This window comes from Triticum aestivum, chromosome 7D, assembly GCF_018294505.1.
Source record: "Triticum aestivum cultivar Chinese Spring chromosome 7D, IWGSC CS RefSeq v2.1, whole genome shotgun sequence".
Lineage (NCBI taxonomy): Eukaryota > Viridiplantae > Streptophyta > Magnoliopsida > Poales > Poaceae > Triticum > Triticum aestivum.
This window is the reverse complement of record NC_057814.1, coordinates 172310335-172326549: the sequence shown is the minus strand read 5'-3', so window position 1 is coordinate 172326549 and position 16215 is coordinate 172310335. Positions and strand designations below refer to the sequence as shown.

The following is a 16215-nucleotide window of genomic DNA, read 5'->3' as shown; positions in this document are numbered from 1 at the left end:
GAAGTTGTCGTGTAGAAATCTTCCTTTGACAAAGCACTTTGGTGCATTCCAACCAAGTTCGGTACATCTTCCACAAGCCTATCCAAGAGCACCTAATCAAAGATCTTAATCGCACCATTGATCAGACTAACCGGTCGGAAGTCTCGAAGCTCCACCGCACCATCCACCTTTGGGAGCAAGGTGACAAGTGCCTTGTCGATAGGGCTGCAAGAAAAGCTCGAGGCTCATGAGCCGCTCGAGATCGACTCGTTTTTTGGCTCGACTCAAGATCGACTCAGAAAGAAACAAGCCGAGTATGAACACTTTCTGTAGCTCGGTCAAGGAATGAGCCGATCTTGAGCCAATCCTGCCTCGCTCTATTTTAGCTCGATGGCTCGGCATAATATCATTATGTTAAATGATCATGCCATATATTAAATAAAAATATGATAATTTATTACCATATAGGTCGTATAGGGTTTTTCTCCATTTTATTTACCAGCAAACATGGAAGCTTAATTGAGTGTTGAGAAAATTTAGGCCTTGCTGTGTGTTAAATATCTTGTCATTTCTGGCAAAAGATCTCAAGCATATGCACCTTTGTTTTTCTTTTCTTTCATCCATGAAGATGAGCTCTCCCGAACATGATGAGATGGATGTACCTTCAGTTGGGGTTAGCCCTTTTTTCACTTTCATGCCATCTAGTTGGTACCATAGTTTATAAATAAATGAAGGATCTCAGAATAATGTTTGATTGGAATAATATTTTTGTAGTGCTTTTTTATGTCATGTTGCGCCTTATCTAGTTCAAATAATAGTTGTAGATTATTTTTATCGTCTCATTTAGCTCGAAACTAGCTCGAGATCGTTACAAGCTGAGCACGAGTCATGTTCTACAGCTCGACCTTGAGCTTCACTCAGTATGGGATCGCTCGAATTTTAATATGAGTTGAGCTGAGCCAAGTCCATCTCGCTCGAACTCGACTCATTTGCAGCCCTACTTGTCGATGGTCCTCCTTGATTAGTGCTAGCAAGAGGAGTAAACACGTCCTGTGAAACCATCCGGACCTAGGGCCTTGTCCAATGGCATGGCCTTGACCATTCTTTCAACCTCATCCTCCATAAACGGCAGCTCTAAGTGTGTGCGGTCTCTATTAGGAATGTCCAGCAGATCCAAGTTGGGCGAGAACTTTCTCTCCGGTGCCCGTCCAAATAGGTTCTCATAGAACCCATCCACTGCATTTGCAATCTGCTCTTACCCCATCAGGATCTCCCCATTGTTCTCCAGGGTTGAAATTAAGTTCTTCTTCTACCGGTGTCATGTGTGTTGATGGAAGAAACCGGTATTTGCATCCCCTTCTTTAAGATAGAGCAATCTCGATCTTTGCCTTGATATAGATCTCTCTAAGGAATGAAGTCCGAGCAGTTTCCTCTTTAGAAGTTTTCACAGATTGAATTCTTCGACAGAGACATACATAGCCTTGTCAAGGCGGAAGATAACTTCAATGGCGGTTTGAATCTGAAGCTTAACATTTCTGATGAACCGATCACTCTAGCCTTGCAATTTCCTTGTTGTTTCTTTGAGTATTTTTGTCCAATACCACAGAAGGGTTTCCCTCTGTCCGGACAGAGCTGCAAGAATTTGCCGCCATACCAAAACAAGCGTCCGCCTTTGGCCAGAAGGGCTCAAATCTGAAGCGCCTTCCACATCACATATCATCATTTAAGTCCAAGGAGAGAGCAATGGTCCGAGACCGCCAAGCCCAAAGCCGTTAGGAAACAAGATGGGTGTATCTCCTCCCACGAGTTCATGTAGAACACGTGGTCAATCTTCTCGAGTGTGGGTCACTCCCATTCATTTGATCATGTGTACTTCCTCCCATTCAAGTAAATCTCTTTGAGCTCAAGCACATTGAGCTTGGATAGGAAGCACGCCATCATGCGTCGGTTGATCGTTGTGTTGCTTTTGTGTCCGGGATTTACAAGTAGGTTAAAATCCCCCACGAGCATCCACGATCCTGCTAATAGTTCCCACACCTCTACCAGTTCTTGTAGGAACTCAACTTTTTCCATGTCTAGTTGCGGACCATAGACTCCCGTGAAGCACCACTTAGGCCCCTCATTTGGTTTTATCAGGGTTGTTATCATGTTTGCCGACGTGTGGGGGTGGATAGTTGTATCAGGGTGTGATCTCACGCAGAAGAATACCGCTCATTGATCCCACCGTCGGCAAGAAGTAGTAGTTCTCAAACTTGTTATCGAGGCATTGTCCACAATTGCTAGGGGTACAACTTCCATGTTTGTCTCTTGGAAGCAAACAATTCTTGGAATTGCCACCGAAACTACTTGGAAGATATAATTCCTACAGGATGAGGAGTTGAGTCCTCTCATGTTCCACACTAGCACTTTACTTTGTTGCACGGCCATAAAAAAGGCTCACCGCTACATCCACCATTGCACGACACTGATGGTGCGAGTGTTGCGTGCATGTGCTATGATCGACACATTGTCTTTGCTCAGGCACTCATGGGCAGTCATGATCTTGAGAACATGATTAATAGTACAGGCAACAACTGTTTATATGGAGTTGCCACGCCCCTAATAGCCAACAGGTATAGTAATTAGTTATTCGGACATACTACTTTATTAATACATGGCCCACCTTAGACTTTCATAATGTTTCTTAGAGCTCGTGCTGCAGCTGCGTGTTAATCTACAAAGCGCTTTCCTTCTCTCTCATAAAACTCAACAAAAATATAATAGTTTAATCCTTACAACCTGCTAACAGAGTAACTTTCTTTGAGAGAGATCCATCAGAGTAGCTAAGTTTTGTAGGTGACACCGGAGGCTTCAAATAACGAACCTCGCACAGCACAACTAGCTCATCTTGCGCTGGCATAGGTTTTCCTAGTCTAGGCCGGAATTTGGGCGAGGCTTTGAAAAGTCACACCTCAAAATCACAAGCCTGGGCCTAACCCGGCCAGTCCACAACCTGGTAAAAAACCCATTTTGTGTTTTAAAATAATAATTTAGTTTTTTCAATGGTAAATATAAATACTACAATACAATACCTATTTTTATATTAAAAATCCAAAAACGCTGGTTTCACTAGGCTTTTCTCGGCTTCAGGACGGGGTGCAGGCTGAAAAGTGAGGCCCAAGCCTTACCTAGATGTCGGGCTTTACGCAGGGCCTGCCGGGCCCCCACAGCCCGGGCCCACATGTTCAAGTTGGCATCCGCATTGGTTAGGCCTTGAGGGACCAGCAGCGGGGTGAGTCTATCTCGCTTTTAGCGGGAAGCGTCTATAGCTCTTGCAGCGAGCACTTGCATCACAACTAGGCGACTCGTTAGTTGGTACTAACGTTAGTTAGTTAGTTTGTTTTATTTTCTTTTTCCTTGTGAACTTTTGTTTTATCTTGAAAATAATAATATAAATATTTAAAAAATACCTTACTTAAAATTATCAAAGTTCTCATCACACGTTTGACATATATTCATGTAGTGCAAAATTAACATCCGCACAACTTCTAAAAATTATTGATAGCATCTAAAAAAAGAAGTTTGTGACATTAGAAAAATGCTCACGTGTTTCAACAAAAAAATTGTGACATTTTCAAAGAAATGTTTACACAATGTAAACTAATGCTCATGTAATTTAGAAAAAAATGCCTCTTACCATTCATAAAAATGTTCACGTTTTACAAAAATGTTTTATACAATGTTAAAAATATTGCATGCTAAAATTAAATAAAATGATTGATACGAAATAGTATGTAGGTGACATTTAGGATGTTCACACATTCTAATAAAAAACTTATGATATTTGAAAAATAATTGTTAATACAATGTAAAAAAATGTTTGTGTAATATTTAAAAAATGGTTTGCAACATTCAACAAAAGTTCATAAAATTTCAAGATAAACCCCATGCACTTAAAAAATATATGTTCGTGAAATTTTTTAAAAAGTCTTTATACATTGTAAGAAAAATGCTCACGTAATATATAAAATTACTTCATACCATTCAAAGGAAATGATCAACATTTATTTCAAAATGTTCAATAGTTATTGAAAGAAAATATCCAAACATGTATATTTAAAAATGTTAATCATGTATATAAATTTTTTCTACTTGTCTAAAAAATGCTATGTGTGTATACAAAAAATGTACAACATGAATTGAATTAGTCAAGATGTATTTGCAAAAAATAAAAATAAAAAGGGTATATAGAAAAATCTAAAAATTCCAAACAATAATAGGAAAATATACACCAGAAAACCAAAACCAATGAAAAACCCAAACTACTTGTAAAGAAATTAAAGAAACGAAAAACAACCACAAAAACCACGCAAAAACCTGTCATAAAAGTTGGGACCTCCTATTGGACGCACTAAGCGTCATATTGCTGGATTCCTACAAAGTTGCGAGCTAAGCGAGCCAGCCTATTAAGCCACATGCATTGTTTTGCTTTTTTCTTTCGTACACACTCTTAGAGACCTCGTAAAACTGTAGTGAACTGGGAAAATCGTAGCACCCTCTTTTGTCAGGTCTAATTATTTTTGTAAAATTTTAATCAATTATGACAAAATTAGCAAAAATAGAAAATTGACACTTCTTGTAAAATTTCAATCAATTATGAATATTTTTTAAACATGATATTTTGTGAAAAAACATTGAACATCTTTTGAAATTTATGAACACTTTTTGAAAACATGAACATTTGTTTTATAACAGGACATTTTTTGAAAAATTCATACATTTCTTTAATAAGACGGACATTTCTTTCAAAATTAAGAAAATTACGAATATTTCTTCAAATGTTTTTAAAAAATAGTCTACTTAAAATAAAAAATAAAATGGTAAAAAAGGAGAAAAAATGTATGCATGCCACTAAAGGGCAGGCTCATCTCTTGGTTGACCGTATGCTTGGTTGTGCGAGCAGTTAGAGTTCGATGTAGTATGCAACATATATAGATTATCAAAGAAGTTTCTAGGACCGCATTGAGCAAGCCCATCTGGCTCTCGCCTACGTCGGCGAGATATAGCTCCCTCGATTTTAGCGAGCATCTCGCTAGGCTCGCCTACAACAGTCGTGTGTTGGGTCGTCCCAAGAACTTATTACCCAATGGGCTGCTAATTTTAAAAAATGTTCGTCAATTCAAAAGATATTGCAAACTTCAAGAATTGTTCCAGAATTTGAAAAATCCAGCATTCCCAATAATGTCTTGAATTTCAAAAATTGCACATAGATTTGAAAATACAAATCCTTGGATTTGAAAATGTGTTCATGATTTTAAGAATTTTTCCAGTATTTCAGAAAATGTCCATGAATTTTAAAAATGTTTCGTGAAGATGTGATTTGAAAAATATCCATGATTTGGAAATTTATTCCATTAATTCGGGTCTACGGAAGTAAGTAAACGTAATACTTTATACAAAAGTACTCGCAACACAATAAAAATGTGATCACGTAGTAATTCATAAGTTGGGTCTATTCAATATCATTGATTCGATAATAATGTGTTGTCATTACTGATGGCATCCTTGTTACTTGAACAATGCCCATGATCAGAAAAACAAGATCATCATGAATACATGAGGTAGTTCTAGAGGCATGACTAGTGATTCATTTAGTGTTTATATTTGGACACATGCAATTGAGGTTTCCTCTGAATATCATATTCAAGAATCAATGTAATTATAACACAGAAAAAGACTTAATTATGAACATGAAAATATAATAATACATTTATTATTGCCTCTATGACATATTTCAACATACCTCATTGATCTTTTGGTCGACAAGGCACGCTCCATTTGGTTGACCTATGTTTTTCCTTTTCATTGCCCCTTGCCAAAAGATTCTGGATATGTAATGATCCAGCCTTTGCATGACCCCTTTTGGAAGTTCGAAACTTGAGGGCATATATAGAACCATGTTTATGAGAAGAAAATTGATAAGACAAATCATAATTCAGCGGAGAGCAACTTGTCTTTCCAACTGTTCAAACGTTTCTCTAAACGTCACTCAACATATTTTCACTCCGCATTAGTGAGGCATCGATAATGAATTGGAATTGCCAAGTATCTAATCGAGAATTGGCCTTGGACACAACCAAACATATTGGTGTATTGTGTGGCCGCCTCACTAACTTCCTCGAATAGAACAATTTGCAGTGTCTACGACCAAATGAGTGCACAATCTACAGTTAGATTGTATTGATCACATAACTTCCAATTTTCTCCATTGAATGTCACAAACACAAGAGGCTGCTTAGTGCATATATATTTGCTAATCCTTGGTTAGAACCAACTTTTAACCGAATTGTCCATCAAGTAATATGAAGTTACAAGAATTAAATAATTTTCATCTGCTAGGTGATATTATTTTTAAACATATTGGTAACTTATTGTTATTAGACTAGCAAACAAGCATGTGCGTTGCAACGGGAAAAAACAAATACCACATGTCCTAACCGAATGAGCATGGCTAAAGACCTCATCCCATGTCCCTAGACAAATAGGCATGACTAAAGATCTCACCCTCAGGTCCACATCCTCTATATCAACATGACACCAGACCCAAGTTTCCGCTTTCCTCTTTCCACTCTCGCCCTAGTGGCCGCGGTGCCAGTTGTCACGAACCAAGGTTGGCCAGGTCCAACAATCAATTCGTTGAACATCCTTGCCATATAAAGAGTGTTACACAAAGATTTTTCATCATCTGGCTAATATAATAGGGAAAACACTGTACAAAAATATATAGTAAGCAATATCAATAAGTCCATGTCATACTCAAAAAACTCTAAAAAATTAGGCATCCAAGATGATCACGTGTGTGTGTAAATATTTTGCGGTGTTTGCACATCCGAGGAGCTCATGCAAAATAAAATAAAATTGGATGTCTGAGAATCTTCGAAAAGAACACTATTTTAAGTCGATTATTGTATACGAGCTCCTCAAATGTCCAAACATCACAAAAATTTACACACACCTTTTACACATGGGCATCTTGGATGCCTAATTTTTAAAGATTTTCAAAATTGGGTTTTCTATTTCACATCTAAATGTGAAATAGTTACCTCACATCTAAGTCTATCACCATAGGATAAGAATTTGCTAAAAGATTCATGCAACTGTTCCTCGCACTCGTGCGTCCCATGCAGTCGTGTTTGTTGCTCAATTGTGTCATGTTGTCTTCGTTGGGCCTGGTCCAATGGCGAAAGTAACCAATTTTTTTGTGCATTTTTTGTGGGTTGGAATGTCGGTGTGCTTGACGACTGTAATTTTTTTGAAGCAATGTAATTGAGAGCAAGCAGAGGCATCCTCGAAAGAAAAGAAAAAAGAGTAAGGAGAAGCAAGGCAAAGTATTGGTATGCTCCGTGACTTATAGGGCGCTAGGGTGCCAACTTGTAGTTTTCGTTTGGTCTTTTGGAACAAGGCTCTTTTTTTCCTTTTTCAAGAAAATTTGGGTTTAAACTTTTTTACCTATTTTTTGGTCTTTTGAAAATCCATGTTTTTATATTTTAACTTCATTGTTTGATTTATTTCCTGTAATTTTTTTGCAAGCGCTATATTCCACCTTGCTTTGTCGCGTTTGTTTATTGTGTATCCTATTATTGGCCTAGGCATGTTTGGCTTTGCTTTTGTCATCCCTCAACTCACAATTGGGGTCTGACCTTTTTTCTTCAAGTTGCAAGTCCACCCTAAACTCGTAACTGGGGCTTGACCTTTTTTTATCCCAGTTGCAACTCCACCCTTGACTCGCAACTGGGGTTCGACCTTTTTTGTCCCAGTTGCAAATCAGCCCTCGTCTCGCAACTGGACCCGGCCTTTTTTGTCCCTCTTGCAAGTTCATCGTCGACTCGCAAAATGGGGCCCAACCTTTTTTTGTCCTAGTTGCAATCCTCCCCCTCGACTCGTAACTGGGACCTGGCCTTTTTTTTCTCCCACTTGCAAGTCCACTCTCAACTCGCAAATGGCGTCCGACATTTTATTGTTCCAGTTACAAGTCCACACTCGAGTTGCAACTGGGGCCCGACCTTTTTTCCGGGTTGCAATTCCACTCTCGACTCGGAACTGGCCGCCGACATTTTTTTGTCCTAATTGTAAGTCCACTCTCGACTCGCAACTAGGGTCCGATTTTTTTATCCCAGTTAGGAGTCCACTCTCGACTCGCAACTGGGGCCCAACCGTTTTCGTCCGAGTTGCAAGTCCACCCTCAACTCACAACTGGTCCCAACCTTTTTTGTCCAAGTTGCAAGTCCATCCTTGACTCGCAACTAGGACCCAACCTTTTTTGTCCGAGTTGCAAGGCCACCCTCTCGACTCGCAAGTAGAGCCTGAGTTTTTTTAGTCCCACTTGCAAGTCCACCCTCAACTCGCAATTGAGGCCCAACCTTTTTTGTCCTAGTTGCATGTCCACCGTCTGACTCGCAATTGGGGCTCAACCTTTTCTTGTCCCAATTGCAAGTCCACCATCGACTCACAATTGGGGCCCAACCTTTTTTGTCCTAGTTGCAAGTCCAAACTCGACTCGCAACTGGGGCCCGACCTTTTTTAGTCCCAATTGCGAGTCCACCCTCGACTCACCACTGGGGGTGCGACATTTTTTGTCTCAGTTGCAAGTCCACCCTTGATAGCGAAGAAACCGCAGATGAGCCGGCCCAAGTAGCTAGGATACATTTTTGTTTTGTTTCTTCATGTTTTTTCTGTTTCTTATTTTATCATTTTTTTCTTCAGTGGTTTTCCTCTCCTTTCAATTTTTATATTTTTCAAAAGTTGATCTCATTTTTTTTTCATTTTTCCTGATTCGTTTCCCTTTTTCATAAGTTCACATGTTTCAATAAATGTTCCAAAATTTGTAAATTTGTTCATTTTTCTAAAATTGTTGGTGTTTACCAAATTTTTAAAAAAATCAAAATGTGTCCATTTTTTCTCTTCTCATTTATCTATTTTCTCTATTTGGTTTTCTCATTTTTTTTGTTTTTTCCTGTTCGCTTTCCATTCTTTTTTTGTTTTTCTACTTTTCCTTTCCTTTCTATGAGTATTTTTGTAGAATTCCTGAACCTTTTTCAAAATTACGTACTTTTTTCAAATCATGAATATTTTGGAAATTTATTAACATATTTTTCTGAATCTGCGACCAAATTTTGAGTTATGAATATATTTTTTAATCCATGAATATTTTTTGAATGCATGATAAATATTTTAGTACATGTTCTAAAATAATTTAGTGTATTTAAAGAAATGTTCATTGTGCATAATTAAAAAAAGTTCATCATATATAAAAAAGTTCGGTTTATGTTAAAAAAATGTTCAATGTATATTGCAAAACAATAGTGTGTATTCACAAAATGATCATCATATATTAAAGGATTGTTCACTGTATGTTAAAACATATTTGGTATTCGTTAATATTTTTTATAATTTGAAGAAAATTATGTAAATTCATGAACATGTTTTTTGAAATTTGTTTTGATCAAACTATGTTCCTTACTGAAAATTAATTATAAAATATAAGAGTGAAAAATGCAAAAACCAAAAGGCAAAAAACAACAGTTGGTAGCCTAGAAGCTAGCAATGAGAGATGTACTTGTAAATGTATAAGGATCAGACGCAAAAGCTAAGAAATCGATGTTAGCATTAACAATCAGTTTTTTTTCAGAAAAAGCTAGCGATCAGATTTTTTTTGTACGATAGCTAGCGACCAGTTTTTTCTTTTTTTTTAGGGGAGCTAGCGACCAGATTTACGTATAGGCCGGCCACCCAGGCGGACGTGTGGCGAGCTGGTTTTTAGTTTTGGGCTTTAACAAATTAAAATCAAAGAATAGGACAAACAATGAAAAAAATAAGGTGACACTGACATCATACTTAAATGTGAGATATTCTCTCAGATCTAGATATGACATAAACAAGCCCTTTCAAAATAGTTTTACTATTCTTTTAAATTTACTATTCACAATGTGTAAATGAGCCTGAGCACCATTTGAACTAGGTAAACTTTTGGGGCGTTGGCCGAAGCTTCGGCCAGTCGCAAGCTCCCACGTGCTCCTGCTTTGTTGGTCCCACACAAGATGAGCCAGCCGGACCTTATCCTTCTCACTGTCCACTCATTTTTTTCCCAGCGTCACATGCATCTCCCCCGTTCCCGCCGCTGCAACCCACATCACGCCGGCTAGGCCGTCCCCGGCAGCCCAATATCGCTAGTGAGGTCGTCATCTACCCCACGGCCAGCGATTTCCCCACGCGCACGGCCACCTCTTATACACAGCTCCGGCTATTCTCCCCGCGCACCATCTCTAGCTCCAACGGCCTCTCATCGGGGCGCCCGGCCGTGCTACTACGCCACTGGCACGTCTTACAGCCGGTGACCGGCCGTGCTACAACCGACAAGTGGATATGTCGCAACCGACGACGAGGTTATGGCGGCGACAATGGTGCGTTATTTTTGCTACAACTGGCAACAGAAAAGCTACCACTGACGACGAGATATGCTGCAACCGACAACGGTGAAGTTGTGGCGGCGACAAAACGGTGCATGATTTTTGCTACGACTGGCAACAGAAAAGCTACCACCAGTGACGATATATGCTGCAACGGCGACGGCGAAGTTTGTGGCGGCGACGACGGTGCTGCGTTTTTTGCTACAACTGGCAACAGAAAAGCTACCACCAGTGACGATATATGCTGCAATGGCGACGACGAAGTTTGTGATGGCGACGACGGTGCTGCGTTTTTTGCTACAACCGGTAGCGGGAAAAACTACCACCGGCGGATAATTTTGCTAGAACCAGCGGGGAATTTTGCTGCCCCTGCCCGCCGCCGGAGTGGTGCTGGGCCGACGTGGGGGTGGTGTAAAGTTTTTGTTGCTGCAACTGGCAATCACACAAGCTACAACCGTTGATCGTTTTTGCTACAATGGCGACGGGGTGGCGGCACCGGCGAGCTATTTTTGCTGGAACCAGCACATTTTTTTGCTACTACCGGCGGACATTTTTGTTGCCATCAGTAAACCCAAAGGATACCTTGCGAGCTCGTCGTCGGGGTGCTGCGACCGGTGACCAGCGCTACTGGAGCTGTGGCCGTCCCACCGAAGCTGCCATCGCTAGTGAGGGAGCTGCAACTGCGGGCGAAAATTGTTGCATGTGTGGATCGGCGAGAAAGACATGAGACGACAGCGGCGAGGCCAGCGACAGACGGCCAGGGCGGCGAGCTATTGTCGGCGTGGGGTGGGTGCAGCCACGGCCCCATGCGTGCCTGGTGGTTGGATTTGAGACATGGAGGGGAGGAAGACGACCCGCTGTCGCGTGATCTAAGATGGGGGCGAGAAAACGACCTGCTATGACGGGATGACGGGATCAGACGGTTGGAAATAGGAGACCGGACGGTGCACGGTCCACCAGTACAAAGCTCCAAACAAACATCGACATCAATTATGAGTTTCATACTAAGCCTGGACGACTAGCCCGCATCAACCACATAGCAACGATTATATTTACTCACCATTATTGGCATGGGTCTCACTGACCTCCTGAACCATCTGCGCCAAGTTTTCAAACGAGGACCCACCTATGTCCATGGTCTTTCTAGAAGACACGGAGAGCTCACCAGCTCTAGCAGCGGCGCGTTTCCCTTCCTCTCCCAAGATCAGTTCCCTTGCCAACACCTGCACGTCTCCACTCATAACCAACCCGCTACCTGCCTTGTTGGCGTCTTCCTTCGGCCGAACTCGGAGCCCCACATGGATCACGTCCACGACGAATTTGGCATTGAGCTTCTGCTCGGCCGCCATTGGGAACGCCAGTATTGGCACGCCCATGGTGATGCTCTCCAGCACAGAGTTCCATCCGCAGTGGGTGAAAAATCCTTTCACTGATTTGTGACCCAGCACTCCGAGCTGGTTGATGAAACCTTCGACAACCTTGCCCCTGTCTCCGAACCTGTCATTGAACCGGTCATCTGGATTGAGCCATTTGGACCGGACCACCCATAGGAAGTCCACACCGGAGTTGTCCAACCCGACGGCGATCTCTTCCAGCTGTGCCCGGCTCAGCTCGGCCTGCGAGCCGAACGCGACATAGAGGACCGGCCGGTCCATGGCGAGCCTCGAGTCGAGCCACTCTGAGATCTCACGGTCGTCCTTGGTCTGGACCGCCGGTTCGGAGGCCGCGAGACAGAGCGGTCCGATCGGCCACATCTTGATGTCGAACTCCCGGTTCCACAGGTCGATGTAGATCGACTCCAGCTCGTGGAAGGAATTGACGATGATGCCCCGGCTGGAGTACATGCTGATGCGGTTCTTGCAAATTAAGTCCCAGTGCGGGCCGGAAGGCTCCGGGTCGTCGAACGGCGGGTTGAGGTCGGCCTTCGTGAGGCGGAGGTCCGGCACACCGTGGACCGGGAACGGCTCGGACGGCGAGCTCACGCGTGCGTTCGGCCTGTGTGCCGTGACTGCCCGGTTGACGTACGTGGCGAAGCCGCCGAAGCCGAGGGTGACAAGCCGCGGCATGCCGAGCTCGTCGGCGATGTCCTTGGCCCACCGGAGGAATCCGTCGTGGACGAGCAGGTCCGGCCTGGGCTCGATCTTGGCGAGCGCGTCCGCGAACGCCGGCTGGAGCGCCGCCACCGCGGTGACGAAGTCGACAAGACTGGTCGACGATGGGAGCTCGTCCGTGCTCTGCGGGGCGTCCTGCTCGGAGGGGAACGGAAGCTCGACGACCGCGGCGCCGGCGCCGGCACCAGCGAGGCCAGCGCGGATGAAGGGCGCGTTGCGCGGGGTGGTGAAGAAGGTGACGGCCGAGGCGAGGCGGCGGCCAAGAAGGAGATGCGCGAGGTGGAGGAGCGGCATGGCGTGGCCTTTCGCCATGAAGGGGAGCATGGCCACGTGACGGAGCGGCGGTGAAGCAGCCATGGATAGTGAAGTTATTGGTGTGTAGCTGTGTGTGTGCGCGTGTCTGTCTCTTGTATGGGTAGTGCAGCTGTTGGCGAAAAGCTCCTTTTTTTGAGAGAGAGAACGCCGGCTTTATAGATCAATGAACAACATTACACAGAGTTTGCCGGATGCAATCCGGAACAGAATGGAACACACAAAGACTAGAAGAGTTCATACAAGATTTAGCTAGCACATGAGCAGGAACATTTAAATGCCGACGAACATGTTTGAAGGACACTGAAGAGAAACCTTCAGACAAAGACTTGATATCAGCCACCACCACTCCAATTGAAGAACGGTCCCTCATAGGCGAAAAGCTCCTTTGGCGCACGGCATCCGGTGGTATGCTTATCGGCGTCACTCGTTTGCATGTGGATCATTCAGCATTTATTGAACAATGTATAAGAACGCTGCGTCTGTTTTTCACCAGGCAGTATTCGTCGCGTAATGCACCAACTTGGGTCCTGGATTCCTCGAGTAGGCGAAGCAGATGTCCCCCAAGCCAGCACCACGATAGGTCACAATCTGGAACTGGTTGCTTCTTGTACCATTTTTAGGCACAGGTCACGGCATGCAAATGTTTGCCTGAACGCTCGGTCACACATTTATCCGGTGGAGCAAATAAGTTTGCTGCACCTAATCAAGGTGTTAGACAATCACCCAAGGATAATCATGTTTGGCAACTTTACCTAACCAAGTTGATGTTAGAACTAATCACTGGACGGCGTGCAGGTTATAAGAGCACCCCCACTACAACAGTTTAGTTGTTAGAAAATCATCATATGGATAATCATGTAGTCACTGTACCTAATCAAGTTCGTGCAAGAACTAATGACCGGACGGTGTGCATTTTTATAAGGCTGGTCATACTGGGGAGTATCATATACTAGTATCATGTACTCCCTCCGTAAACTAATATAAGAGCGTTTAGATCACTACTACATCCATAGTGCATAATAACATAGATTAGTATCATAGGTGGTCTCATCTATTGCCATGCATGACACATAGTAGCATAACATTAATTATGTTACGGTATCTACCTATGTTACTATAATCATCTCTCTCTTCTTTAATTGACTGCCACATAAGCATGTTTGTGAGTCCCAAGTGCATGTTACTACTTATGTTACCCCCACTATGGCCAGCCTAAGAGCCCCCCATTACATGCATGCAGCGATAATCGCCTTTATTGCAAGCATGCACTTTTGCCTAGTTCCTCGCGTCCGAGATGGAACATTATTTGAGTGTGGTGGAGCCGAGGTTTGTAGAGTCGCGTGGTCCGGCTATCTTGTCGGTACCTCAAATGAGGATAGTTAGACTTGGCAGGGGGAGTGGTTTATATTCTTGATGTGTTGTTTGAGGATCCTCCACGGCAGGGACTTGCTCCCTTTTCGCTCACCTCTCCCAGGAAATGGTATGACTAGGTTTGAGGACCCAGTCCTGAGAAGGTACTTTCACCATGGCCAGGATGGCTACTCAGGTGACATGCCTTCATCGTCATGGGCTAACCCTCATCAATGTGATGGCAGTGGCTCTTGCCTGAGGAATCCAGCCACTTCAATAGCGCATCCACCCTATGTGGTAGTTCAATGGTGAAAATGACTCTACCCACGCGATAAGAGGAGGATTCCACAATCGCTAATCACTTGCAACCGTGTTCAAAGGTGAAGTGGTGGATTTCCCCGAGGAGTCGATGTTTAATGGTTTTTCTTGCCACAAACACGTACAGGCACTAAGTTTCAACAACTAACTTATATTTCCTCGGAGCAAGGTATATAACTGCCTGATTAGCTTTTTAAAGCGTCCGAACAGGGCTGGAAGCAGTGGTTGCCACGGTGAGCTCCTCAACTCCTCAGCCGGAGATCTGAGACAATGAATGCAATCGTGGTTTGGCTGAGGACCCTCACATTTGCACCATCTTCCGAGAGGGCGTCTATTATCAAGAGGGCATCGATGGCACGGAAGTTTCCATTATCTACGACCATTTCGGAACACTCCCATCTTCCATCGGCACAGGTGGCGTTGAGCGCCAGCCCTCCAGGAAGTGAACTACACCAAGTGCCGCCCTAAGCACGGGTTTCCAGCCCCTTCTATATGAAGGAAATATGCCCTAGAGGCAATAATAAAGTTGTTATTTCTATTTCCTTATATCATGATAAATGTTTATTATTCATGCTAGATTTGTATTAACCGGAAACTTCGTACATGTGTGAATACATAGACAAAACAAAGTGTCCCTAGTATGCCTCTACTTGGCTAGCTCGTTAATCAAAGATGGTTAAGTTTCCTGACCATAGACATGTGTTTTCATTTGATGAACGGGATCACATCATTAGGAGAATGATGTGATGGACAAGACCCATCCGTTAGCTTAGCATTATGATCATTTAGTTTTATTGCTATTGCTTTCTTCATGACTTATACATATTCCTCTGACTATGAGATTATGCAACTCCCGAATACCGGAGGAACACCTTGTGTGCTATCACACGTCACAACGTAACTGGATGATTATAAAGATGCTCTACAGGTGTCTCCGAAGGTGTTTGTTGGGTTGACATAGATCAAGATTAGGATTTATCACTTCGTGTATCGGAGAGGTATCTCTGGGCCCTCTCGGTAATGCACATCACTATAAGCCTTGCAAGCAATGTAACTAATGAGTTAGTTGAGGGATGATGCAGTACAGAACAAGTAAAGAGACTTGCCGGTAACGAGATTGAACTAGGTATGTGAAGGAAATATGCCCTAGAGGCAATAATAAAGTTATTATTTATTTCCTTATATCATGATAAATGTTTATTATTCATGCTAGAATTGTATTAACCGGAAACTTAGTACATGTGTGAATACATAGACAAACAGAGTGTCACTAGTATGCCTCTACTAGACTAGCTCGTTGATCAAAGATGGTTATGTTTCCTAGCCATAGACATGAGTTGTCATTTGATTAACGGGATCACATCATTAGGAGAATGACGTTATTGACTTGACCCATTCCGTTAGCTTAGCACTTGATCGTTTAGTATGTTGCTATTGCTTTCTTCATGACTTATACATGTTCCTATGACTATGAGATTATGCAACTCCCGTTTACCGGAGGAACACTTTGTGTGCTACCAAACGTCACAACGTAACTGGGTGATTATAAAGGTGCTCTACAGGTGTCTCCAAAGGTACTTGTTGGGTTGGCGTATTTCGAGATTAGGATTTGCCACTCCGATTGTCAGAGTGGTATCTCTGGGCCCACTCGGTAATGCACATCACTATAAGCCTTGCAAGCATTGTAACTAATGAGT

The 16215-nt window shown here is 42.9% G+C and overlaps 1 protein-coding gene across 1 annotated transcript; it reads right to left on the bottom strand.

Moving 5' to 3' along the window:
• Positions 1 to 11392: 11392 nt before the first annotated feature.
• LOC123170426 (UDP-glycosyltransferase 90A1) lies at positions 11393 to 13165 on the bottom strand. The gene has a single exon (XM_044588291.1). The coding sequence runs from the start codon at positions 12890 to 12892 to the stop codon at positions 11477 to 11479; it is 1416 nt and encodes a 471-aa protein (XP_044444226.1). The 5' UTR covers positions 12893 to 13165; the 3' UTR covers positions 11393 to 11476.
• Between the last annotated feature and the right edge of the window lie 3050 nt (positions 13166 to 16215).

Excerpts from the sequence above, each read along its gene's own strand:
- LOC123170426 (XM_044588291.1), bottom strand. The coding sequence starts at position 12,892 with ATGGCTGCTTCACCGCCGCTCCGTCACGTGGCCATGCTCCCCTTCATG.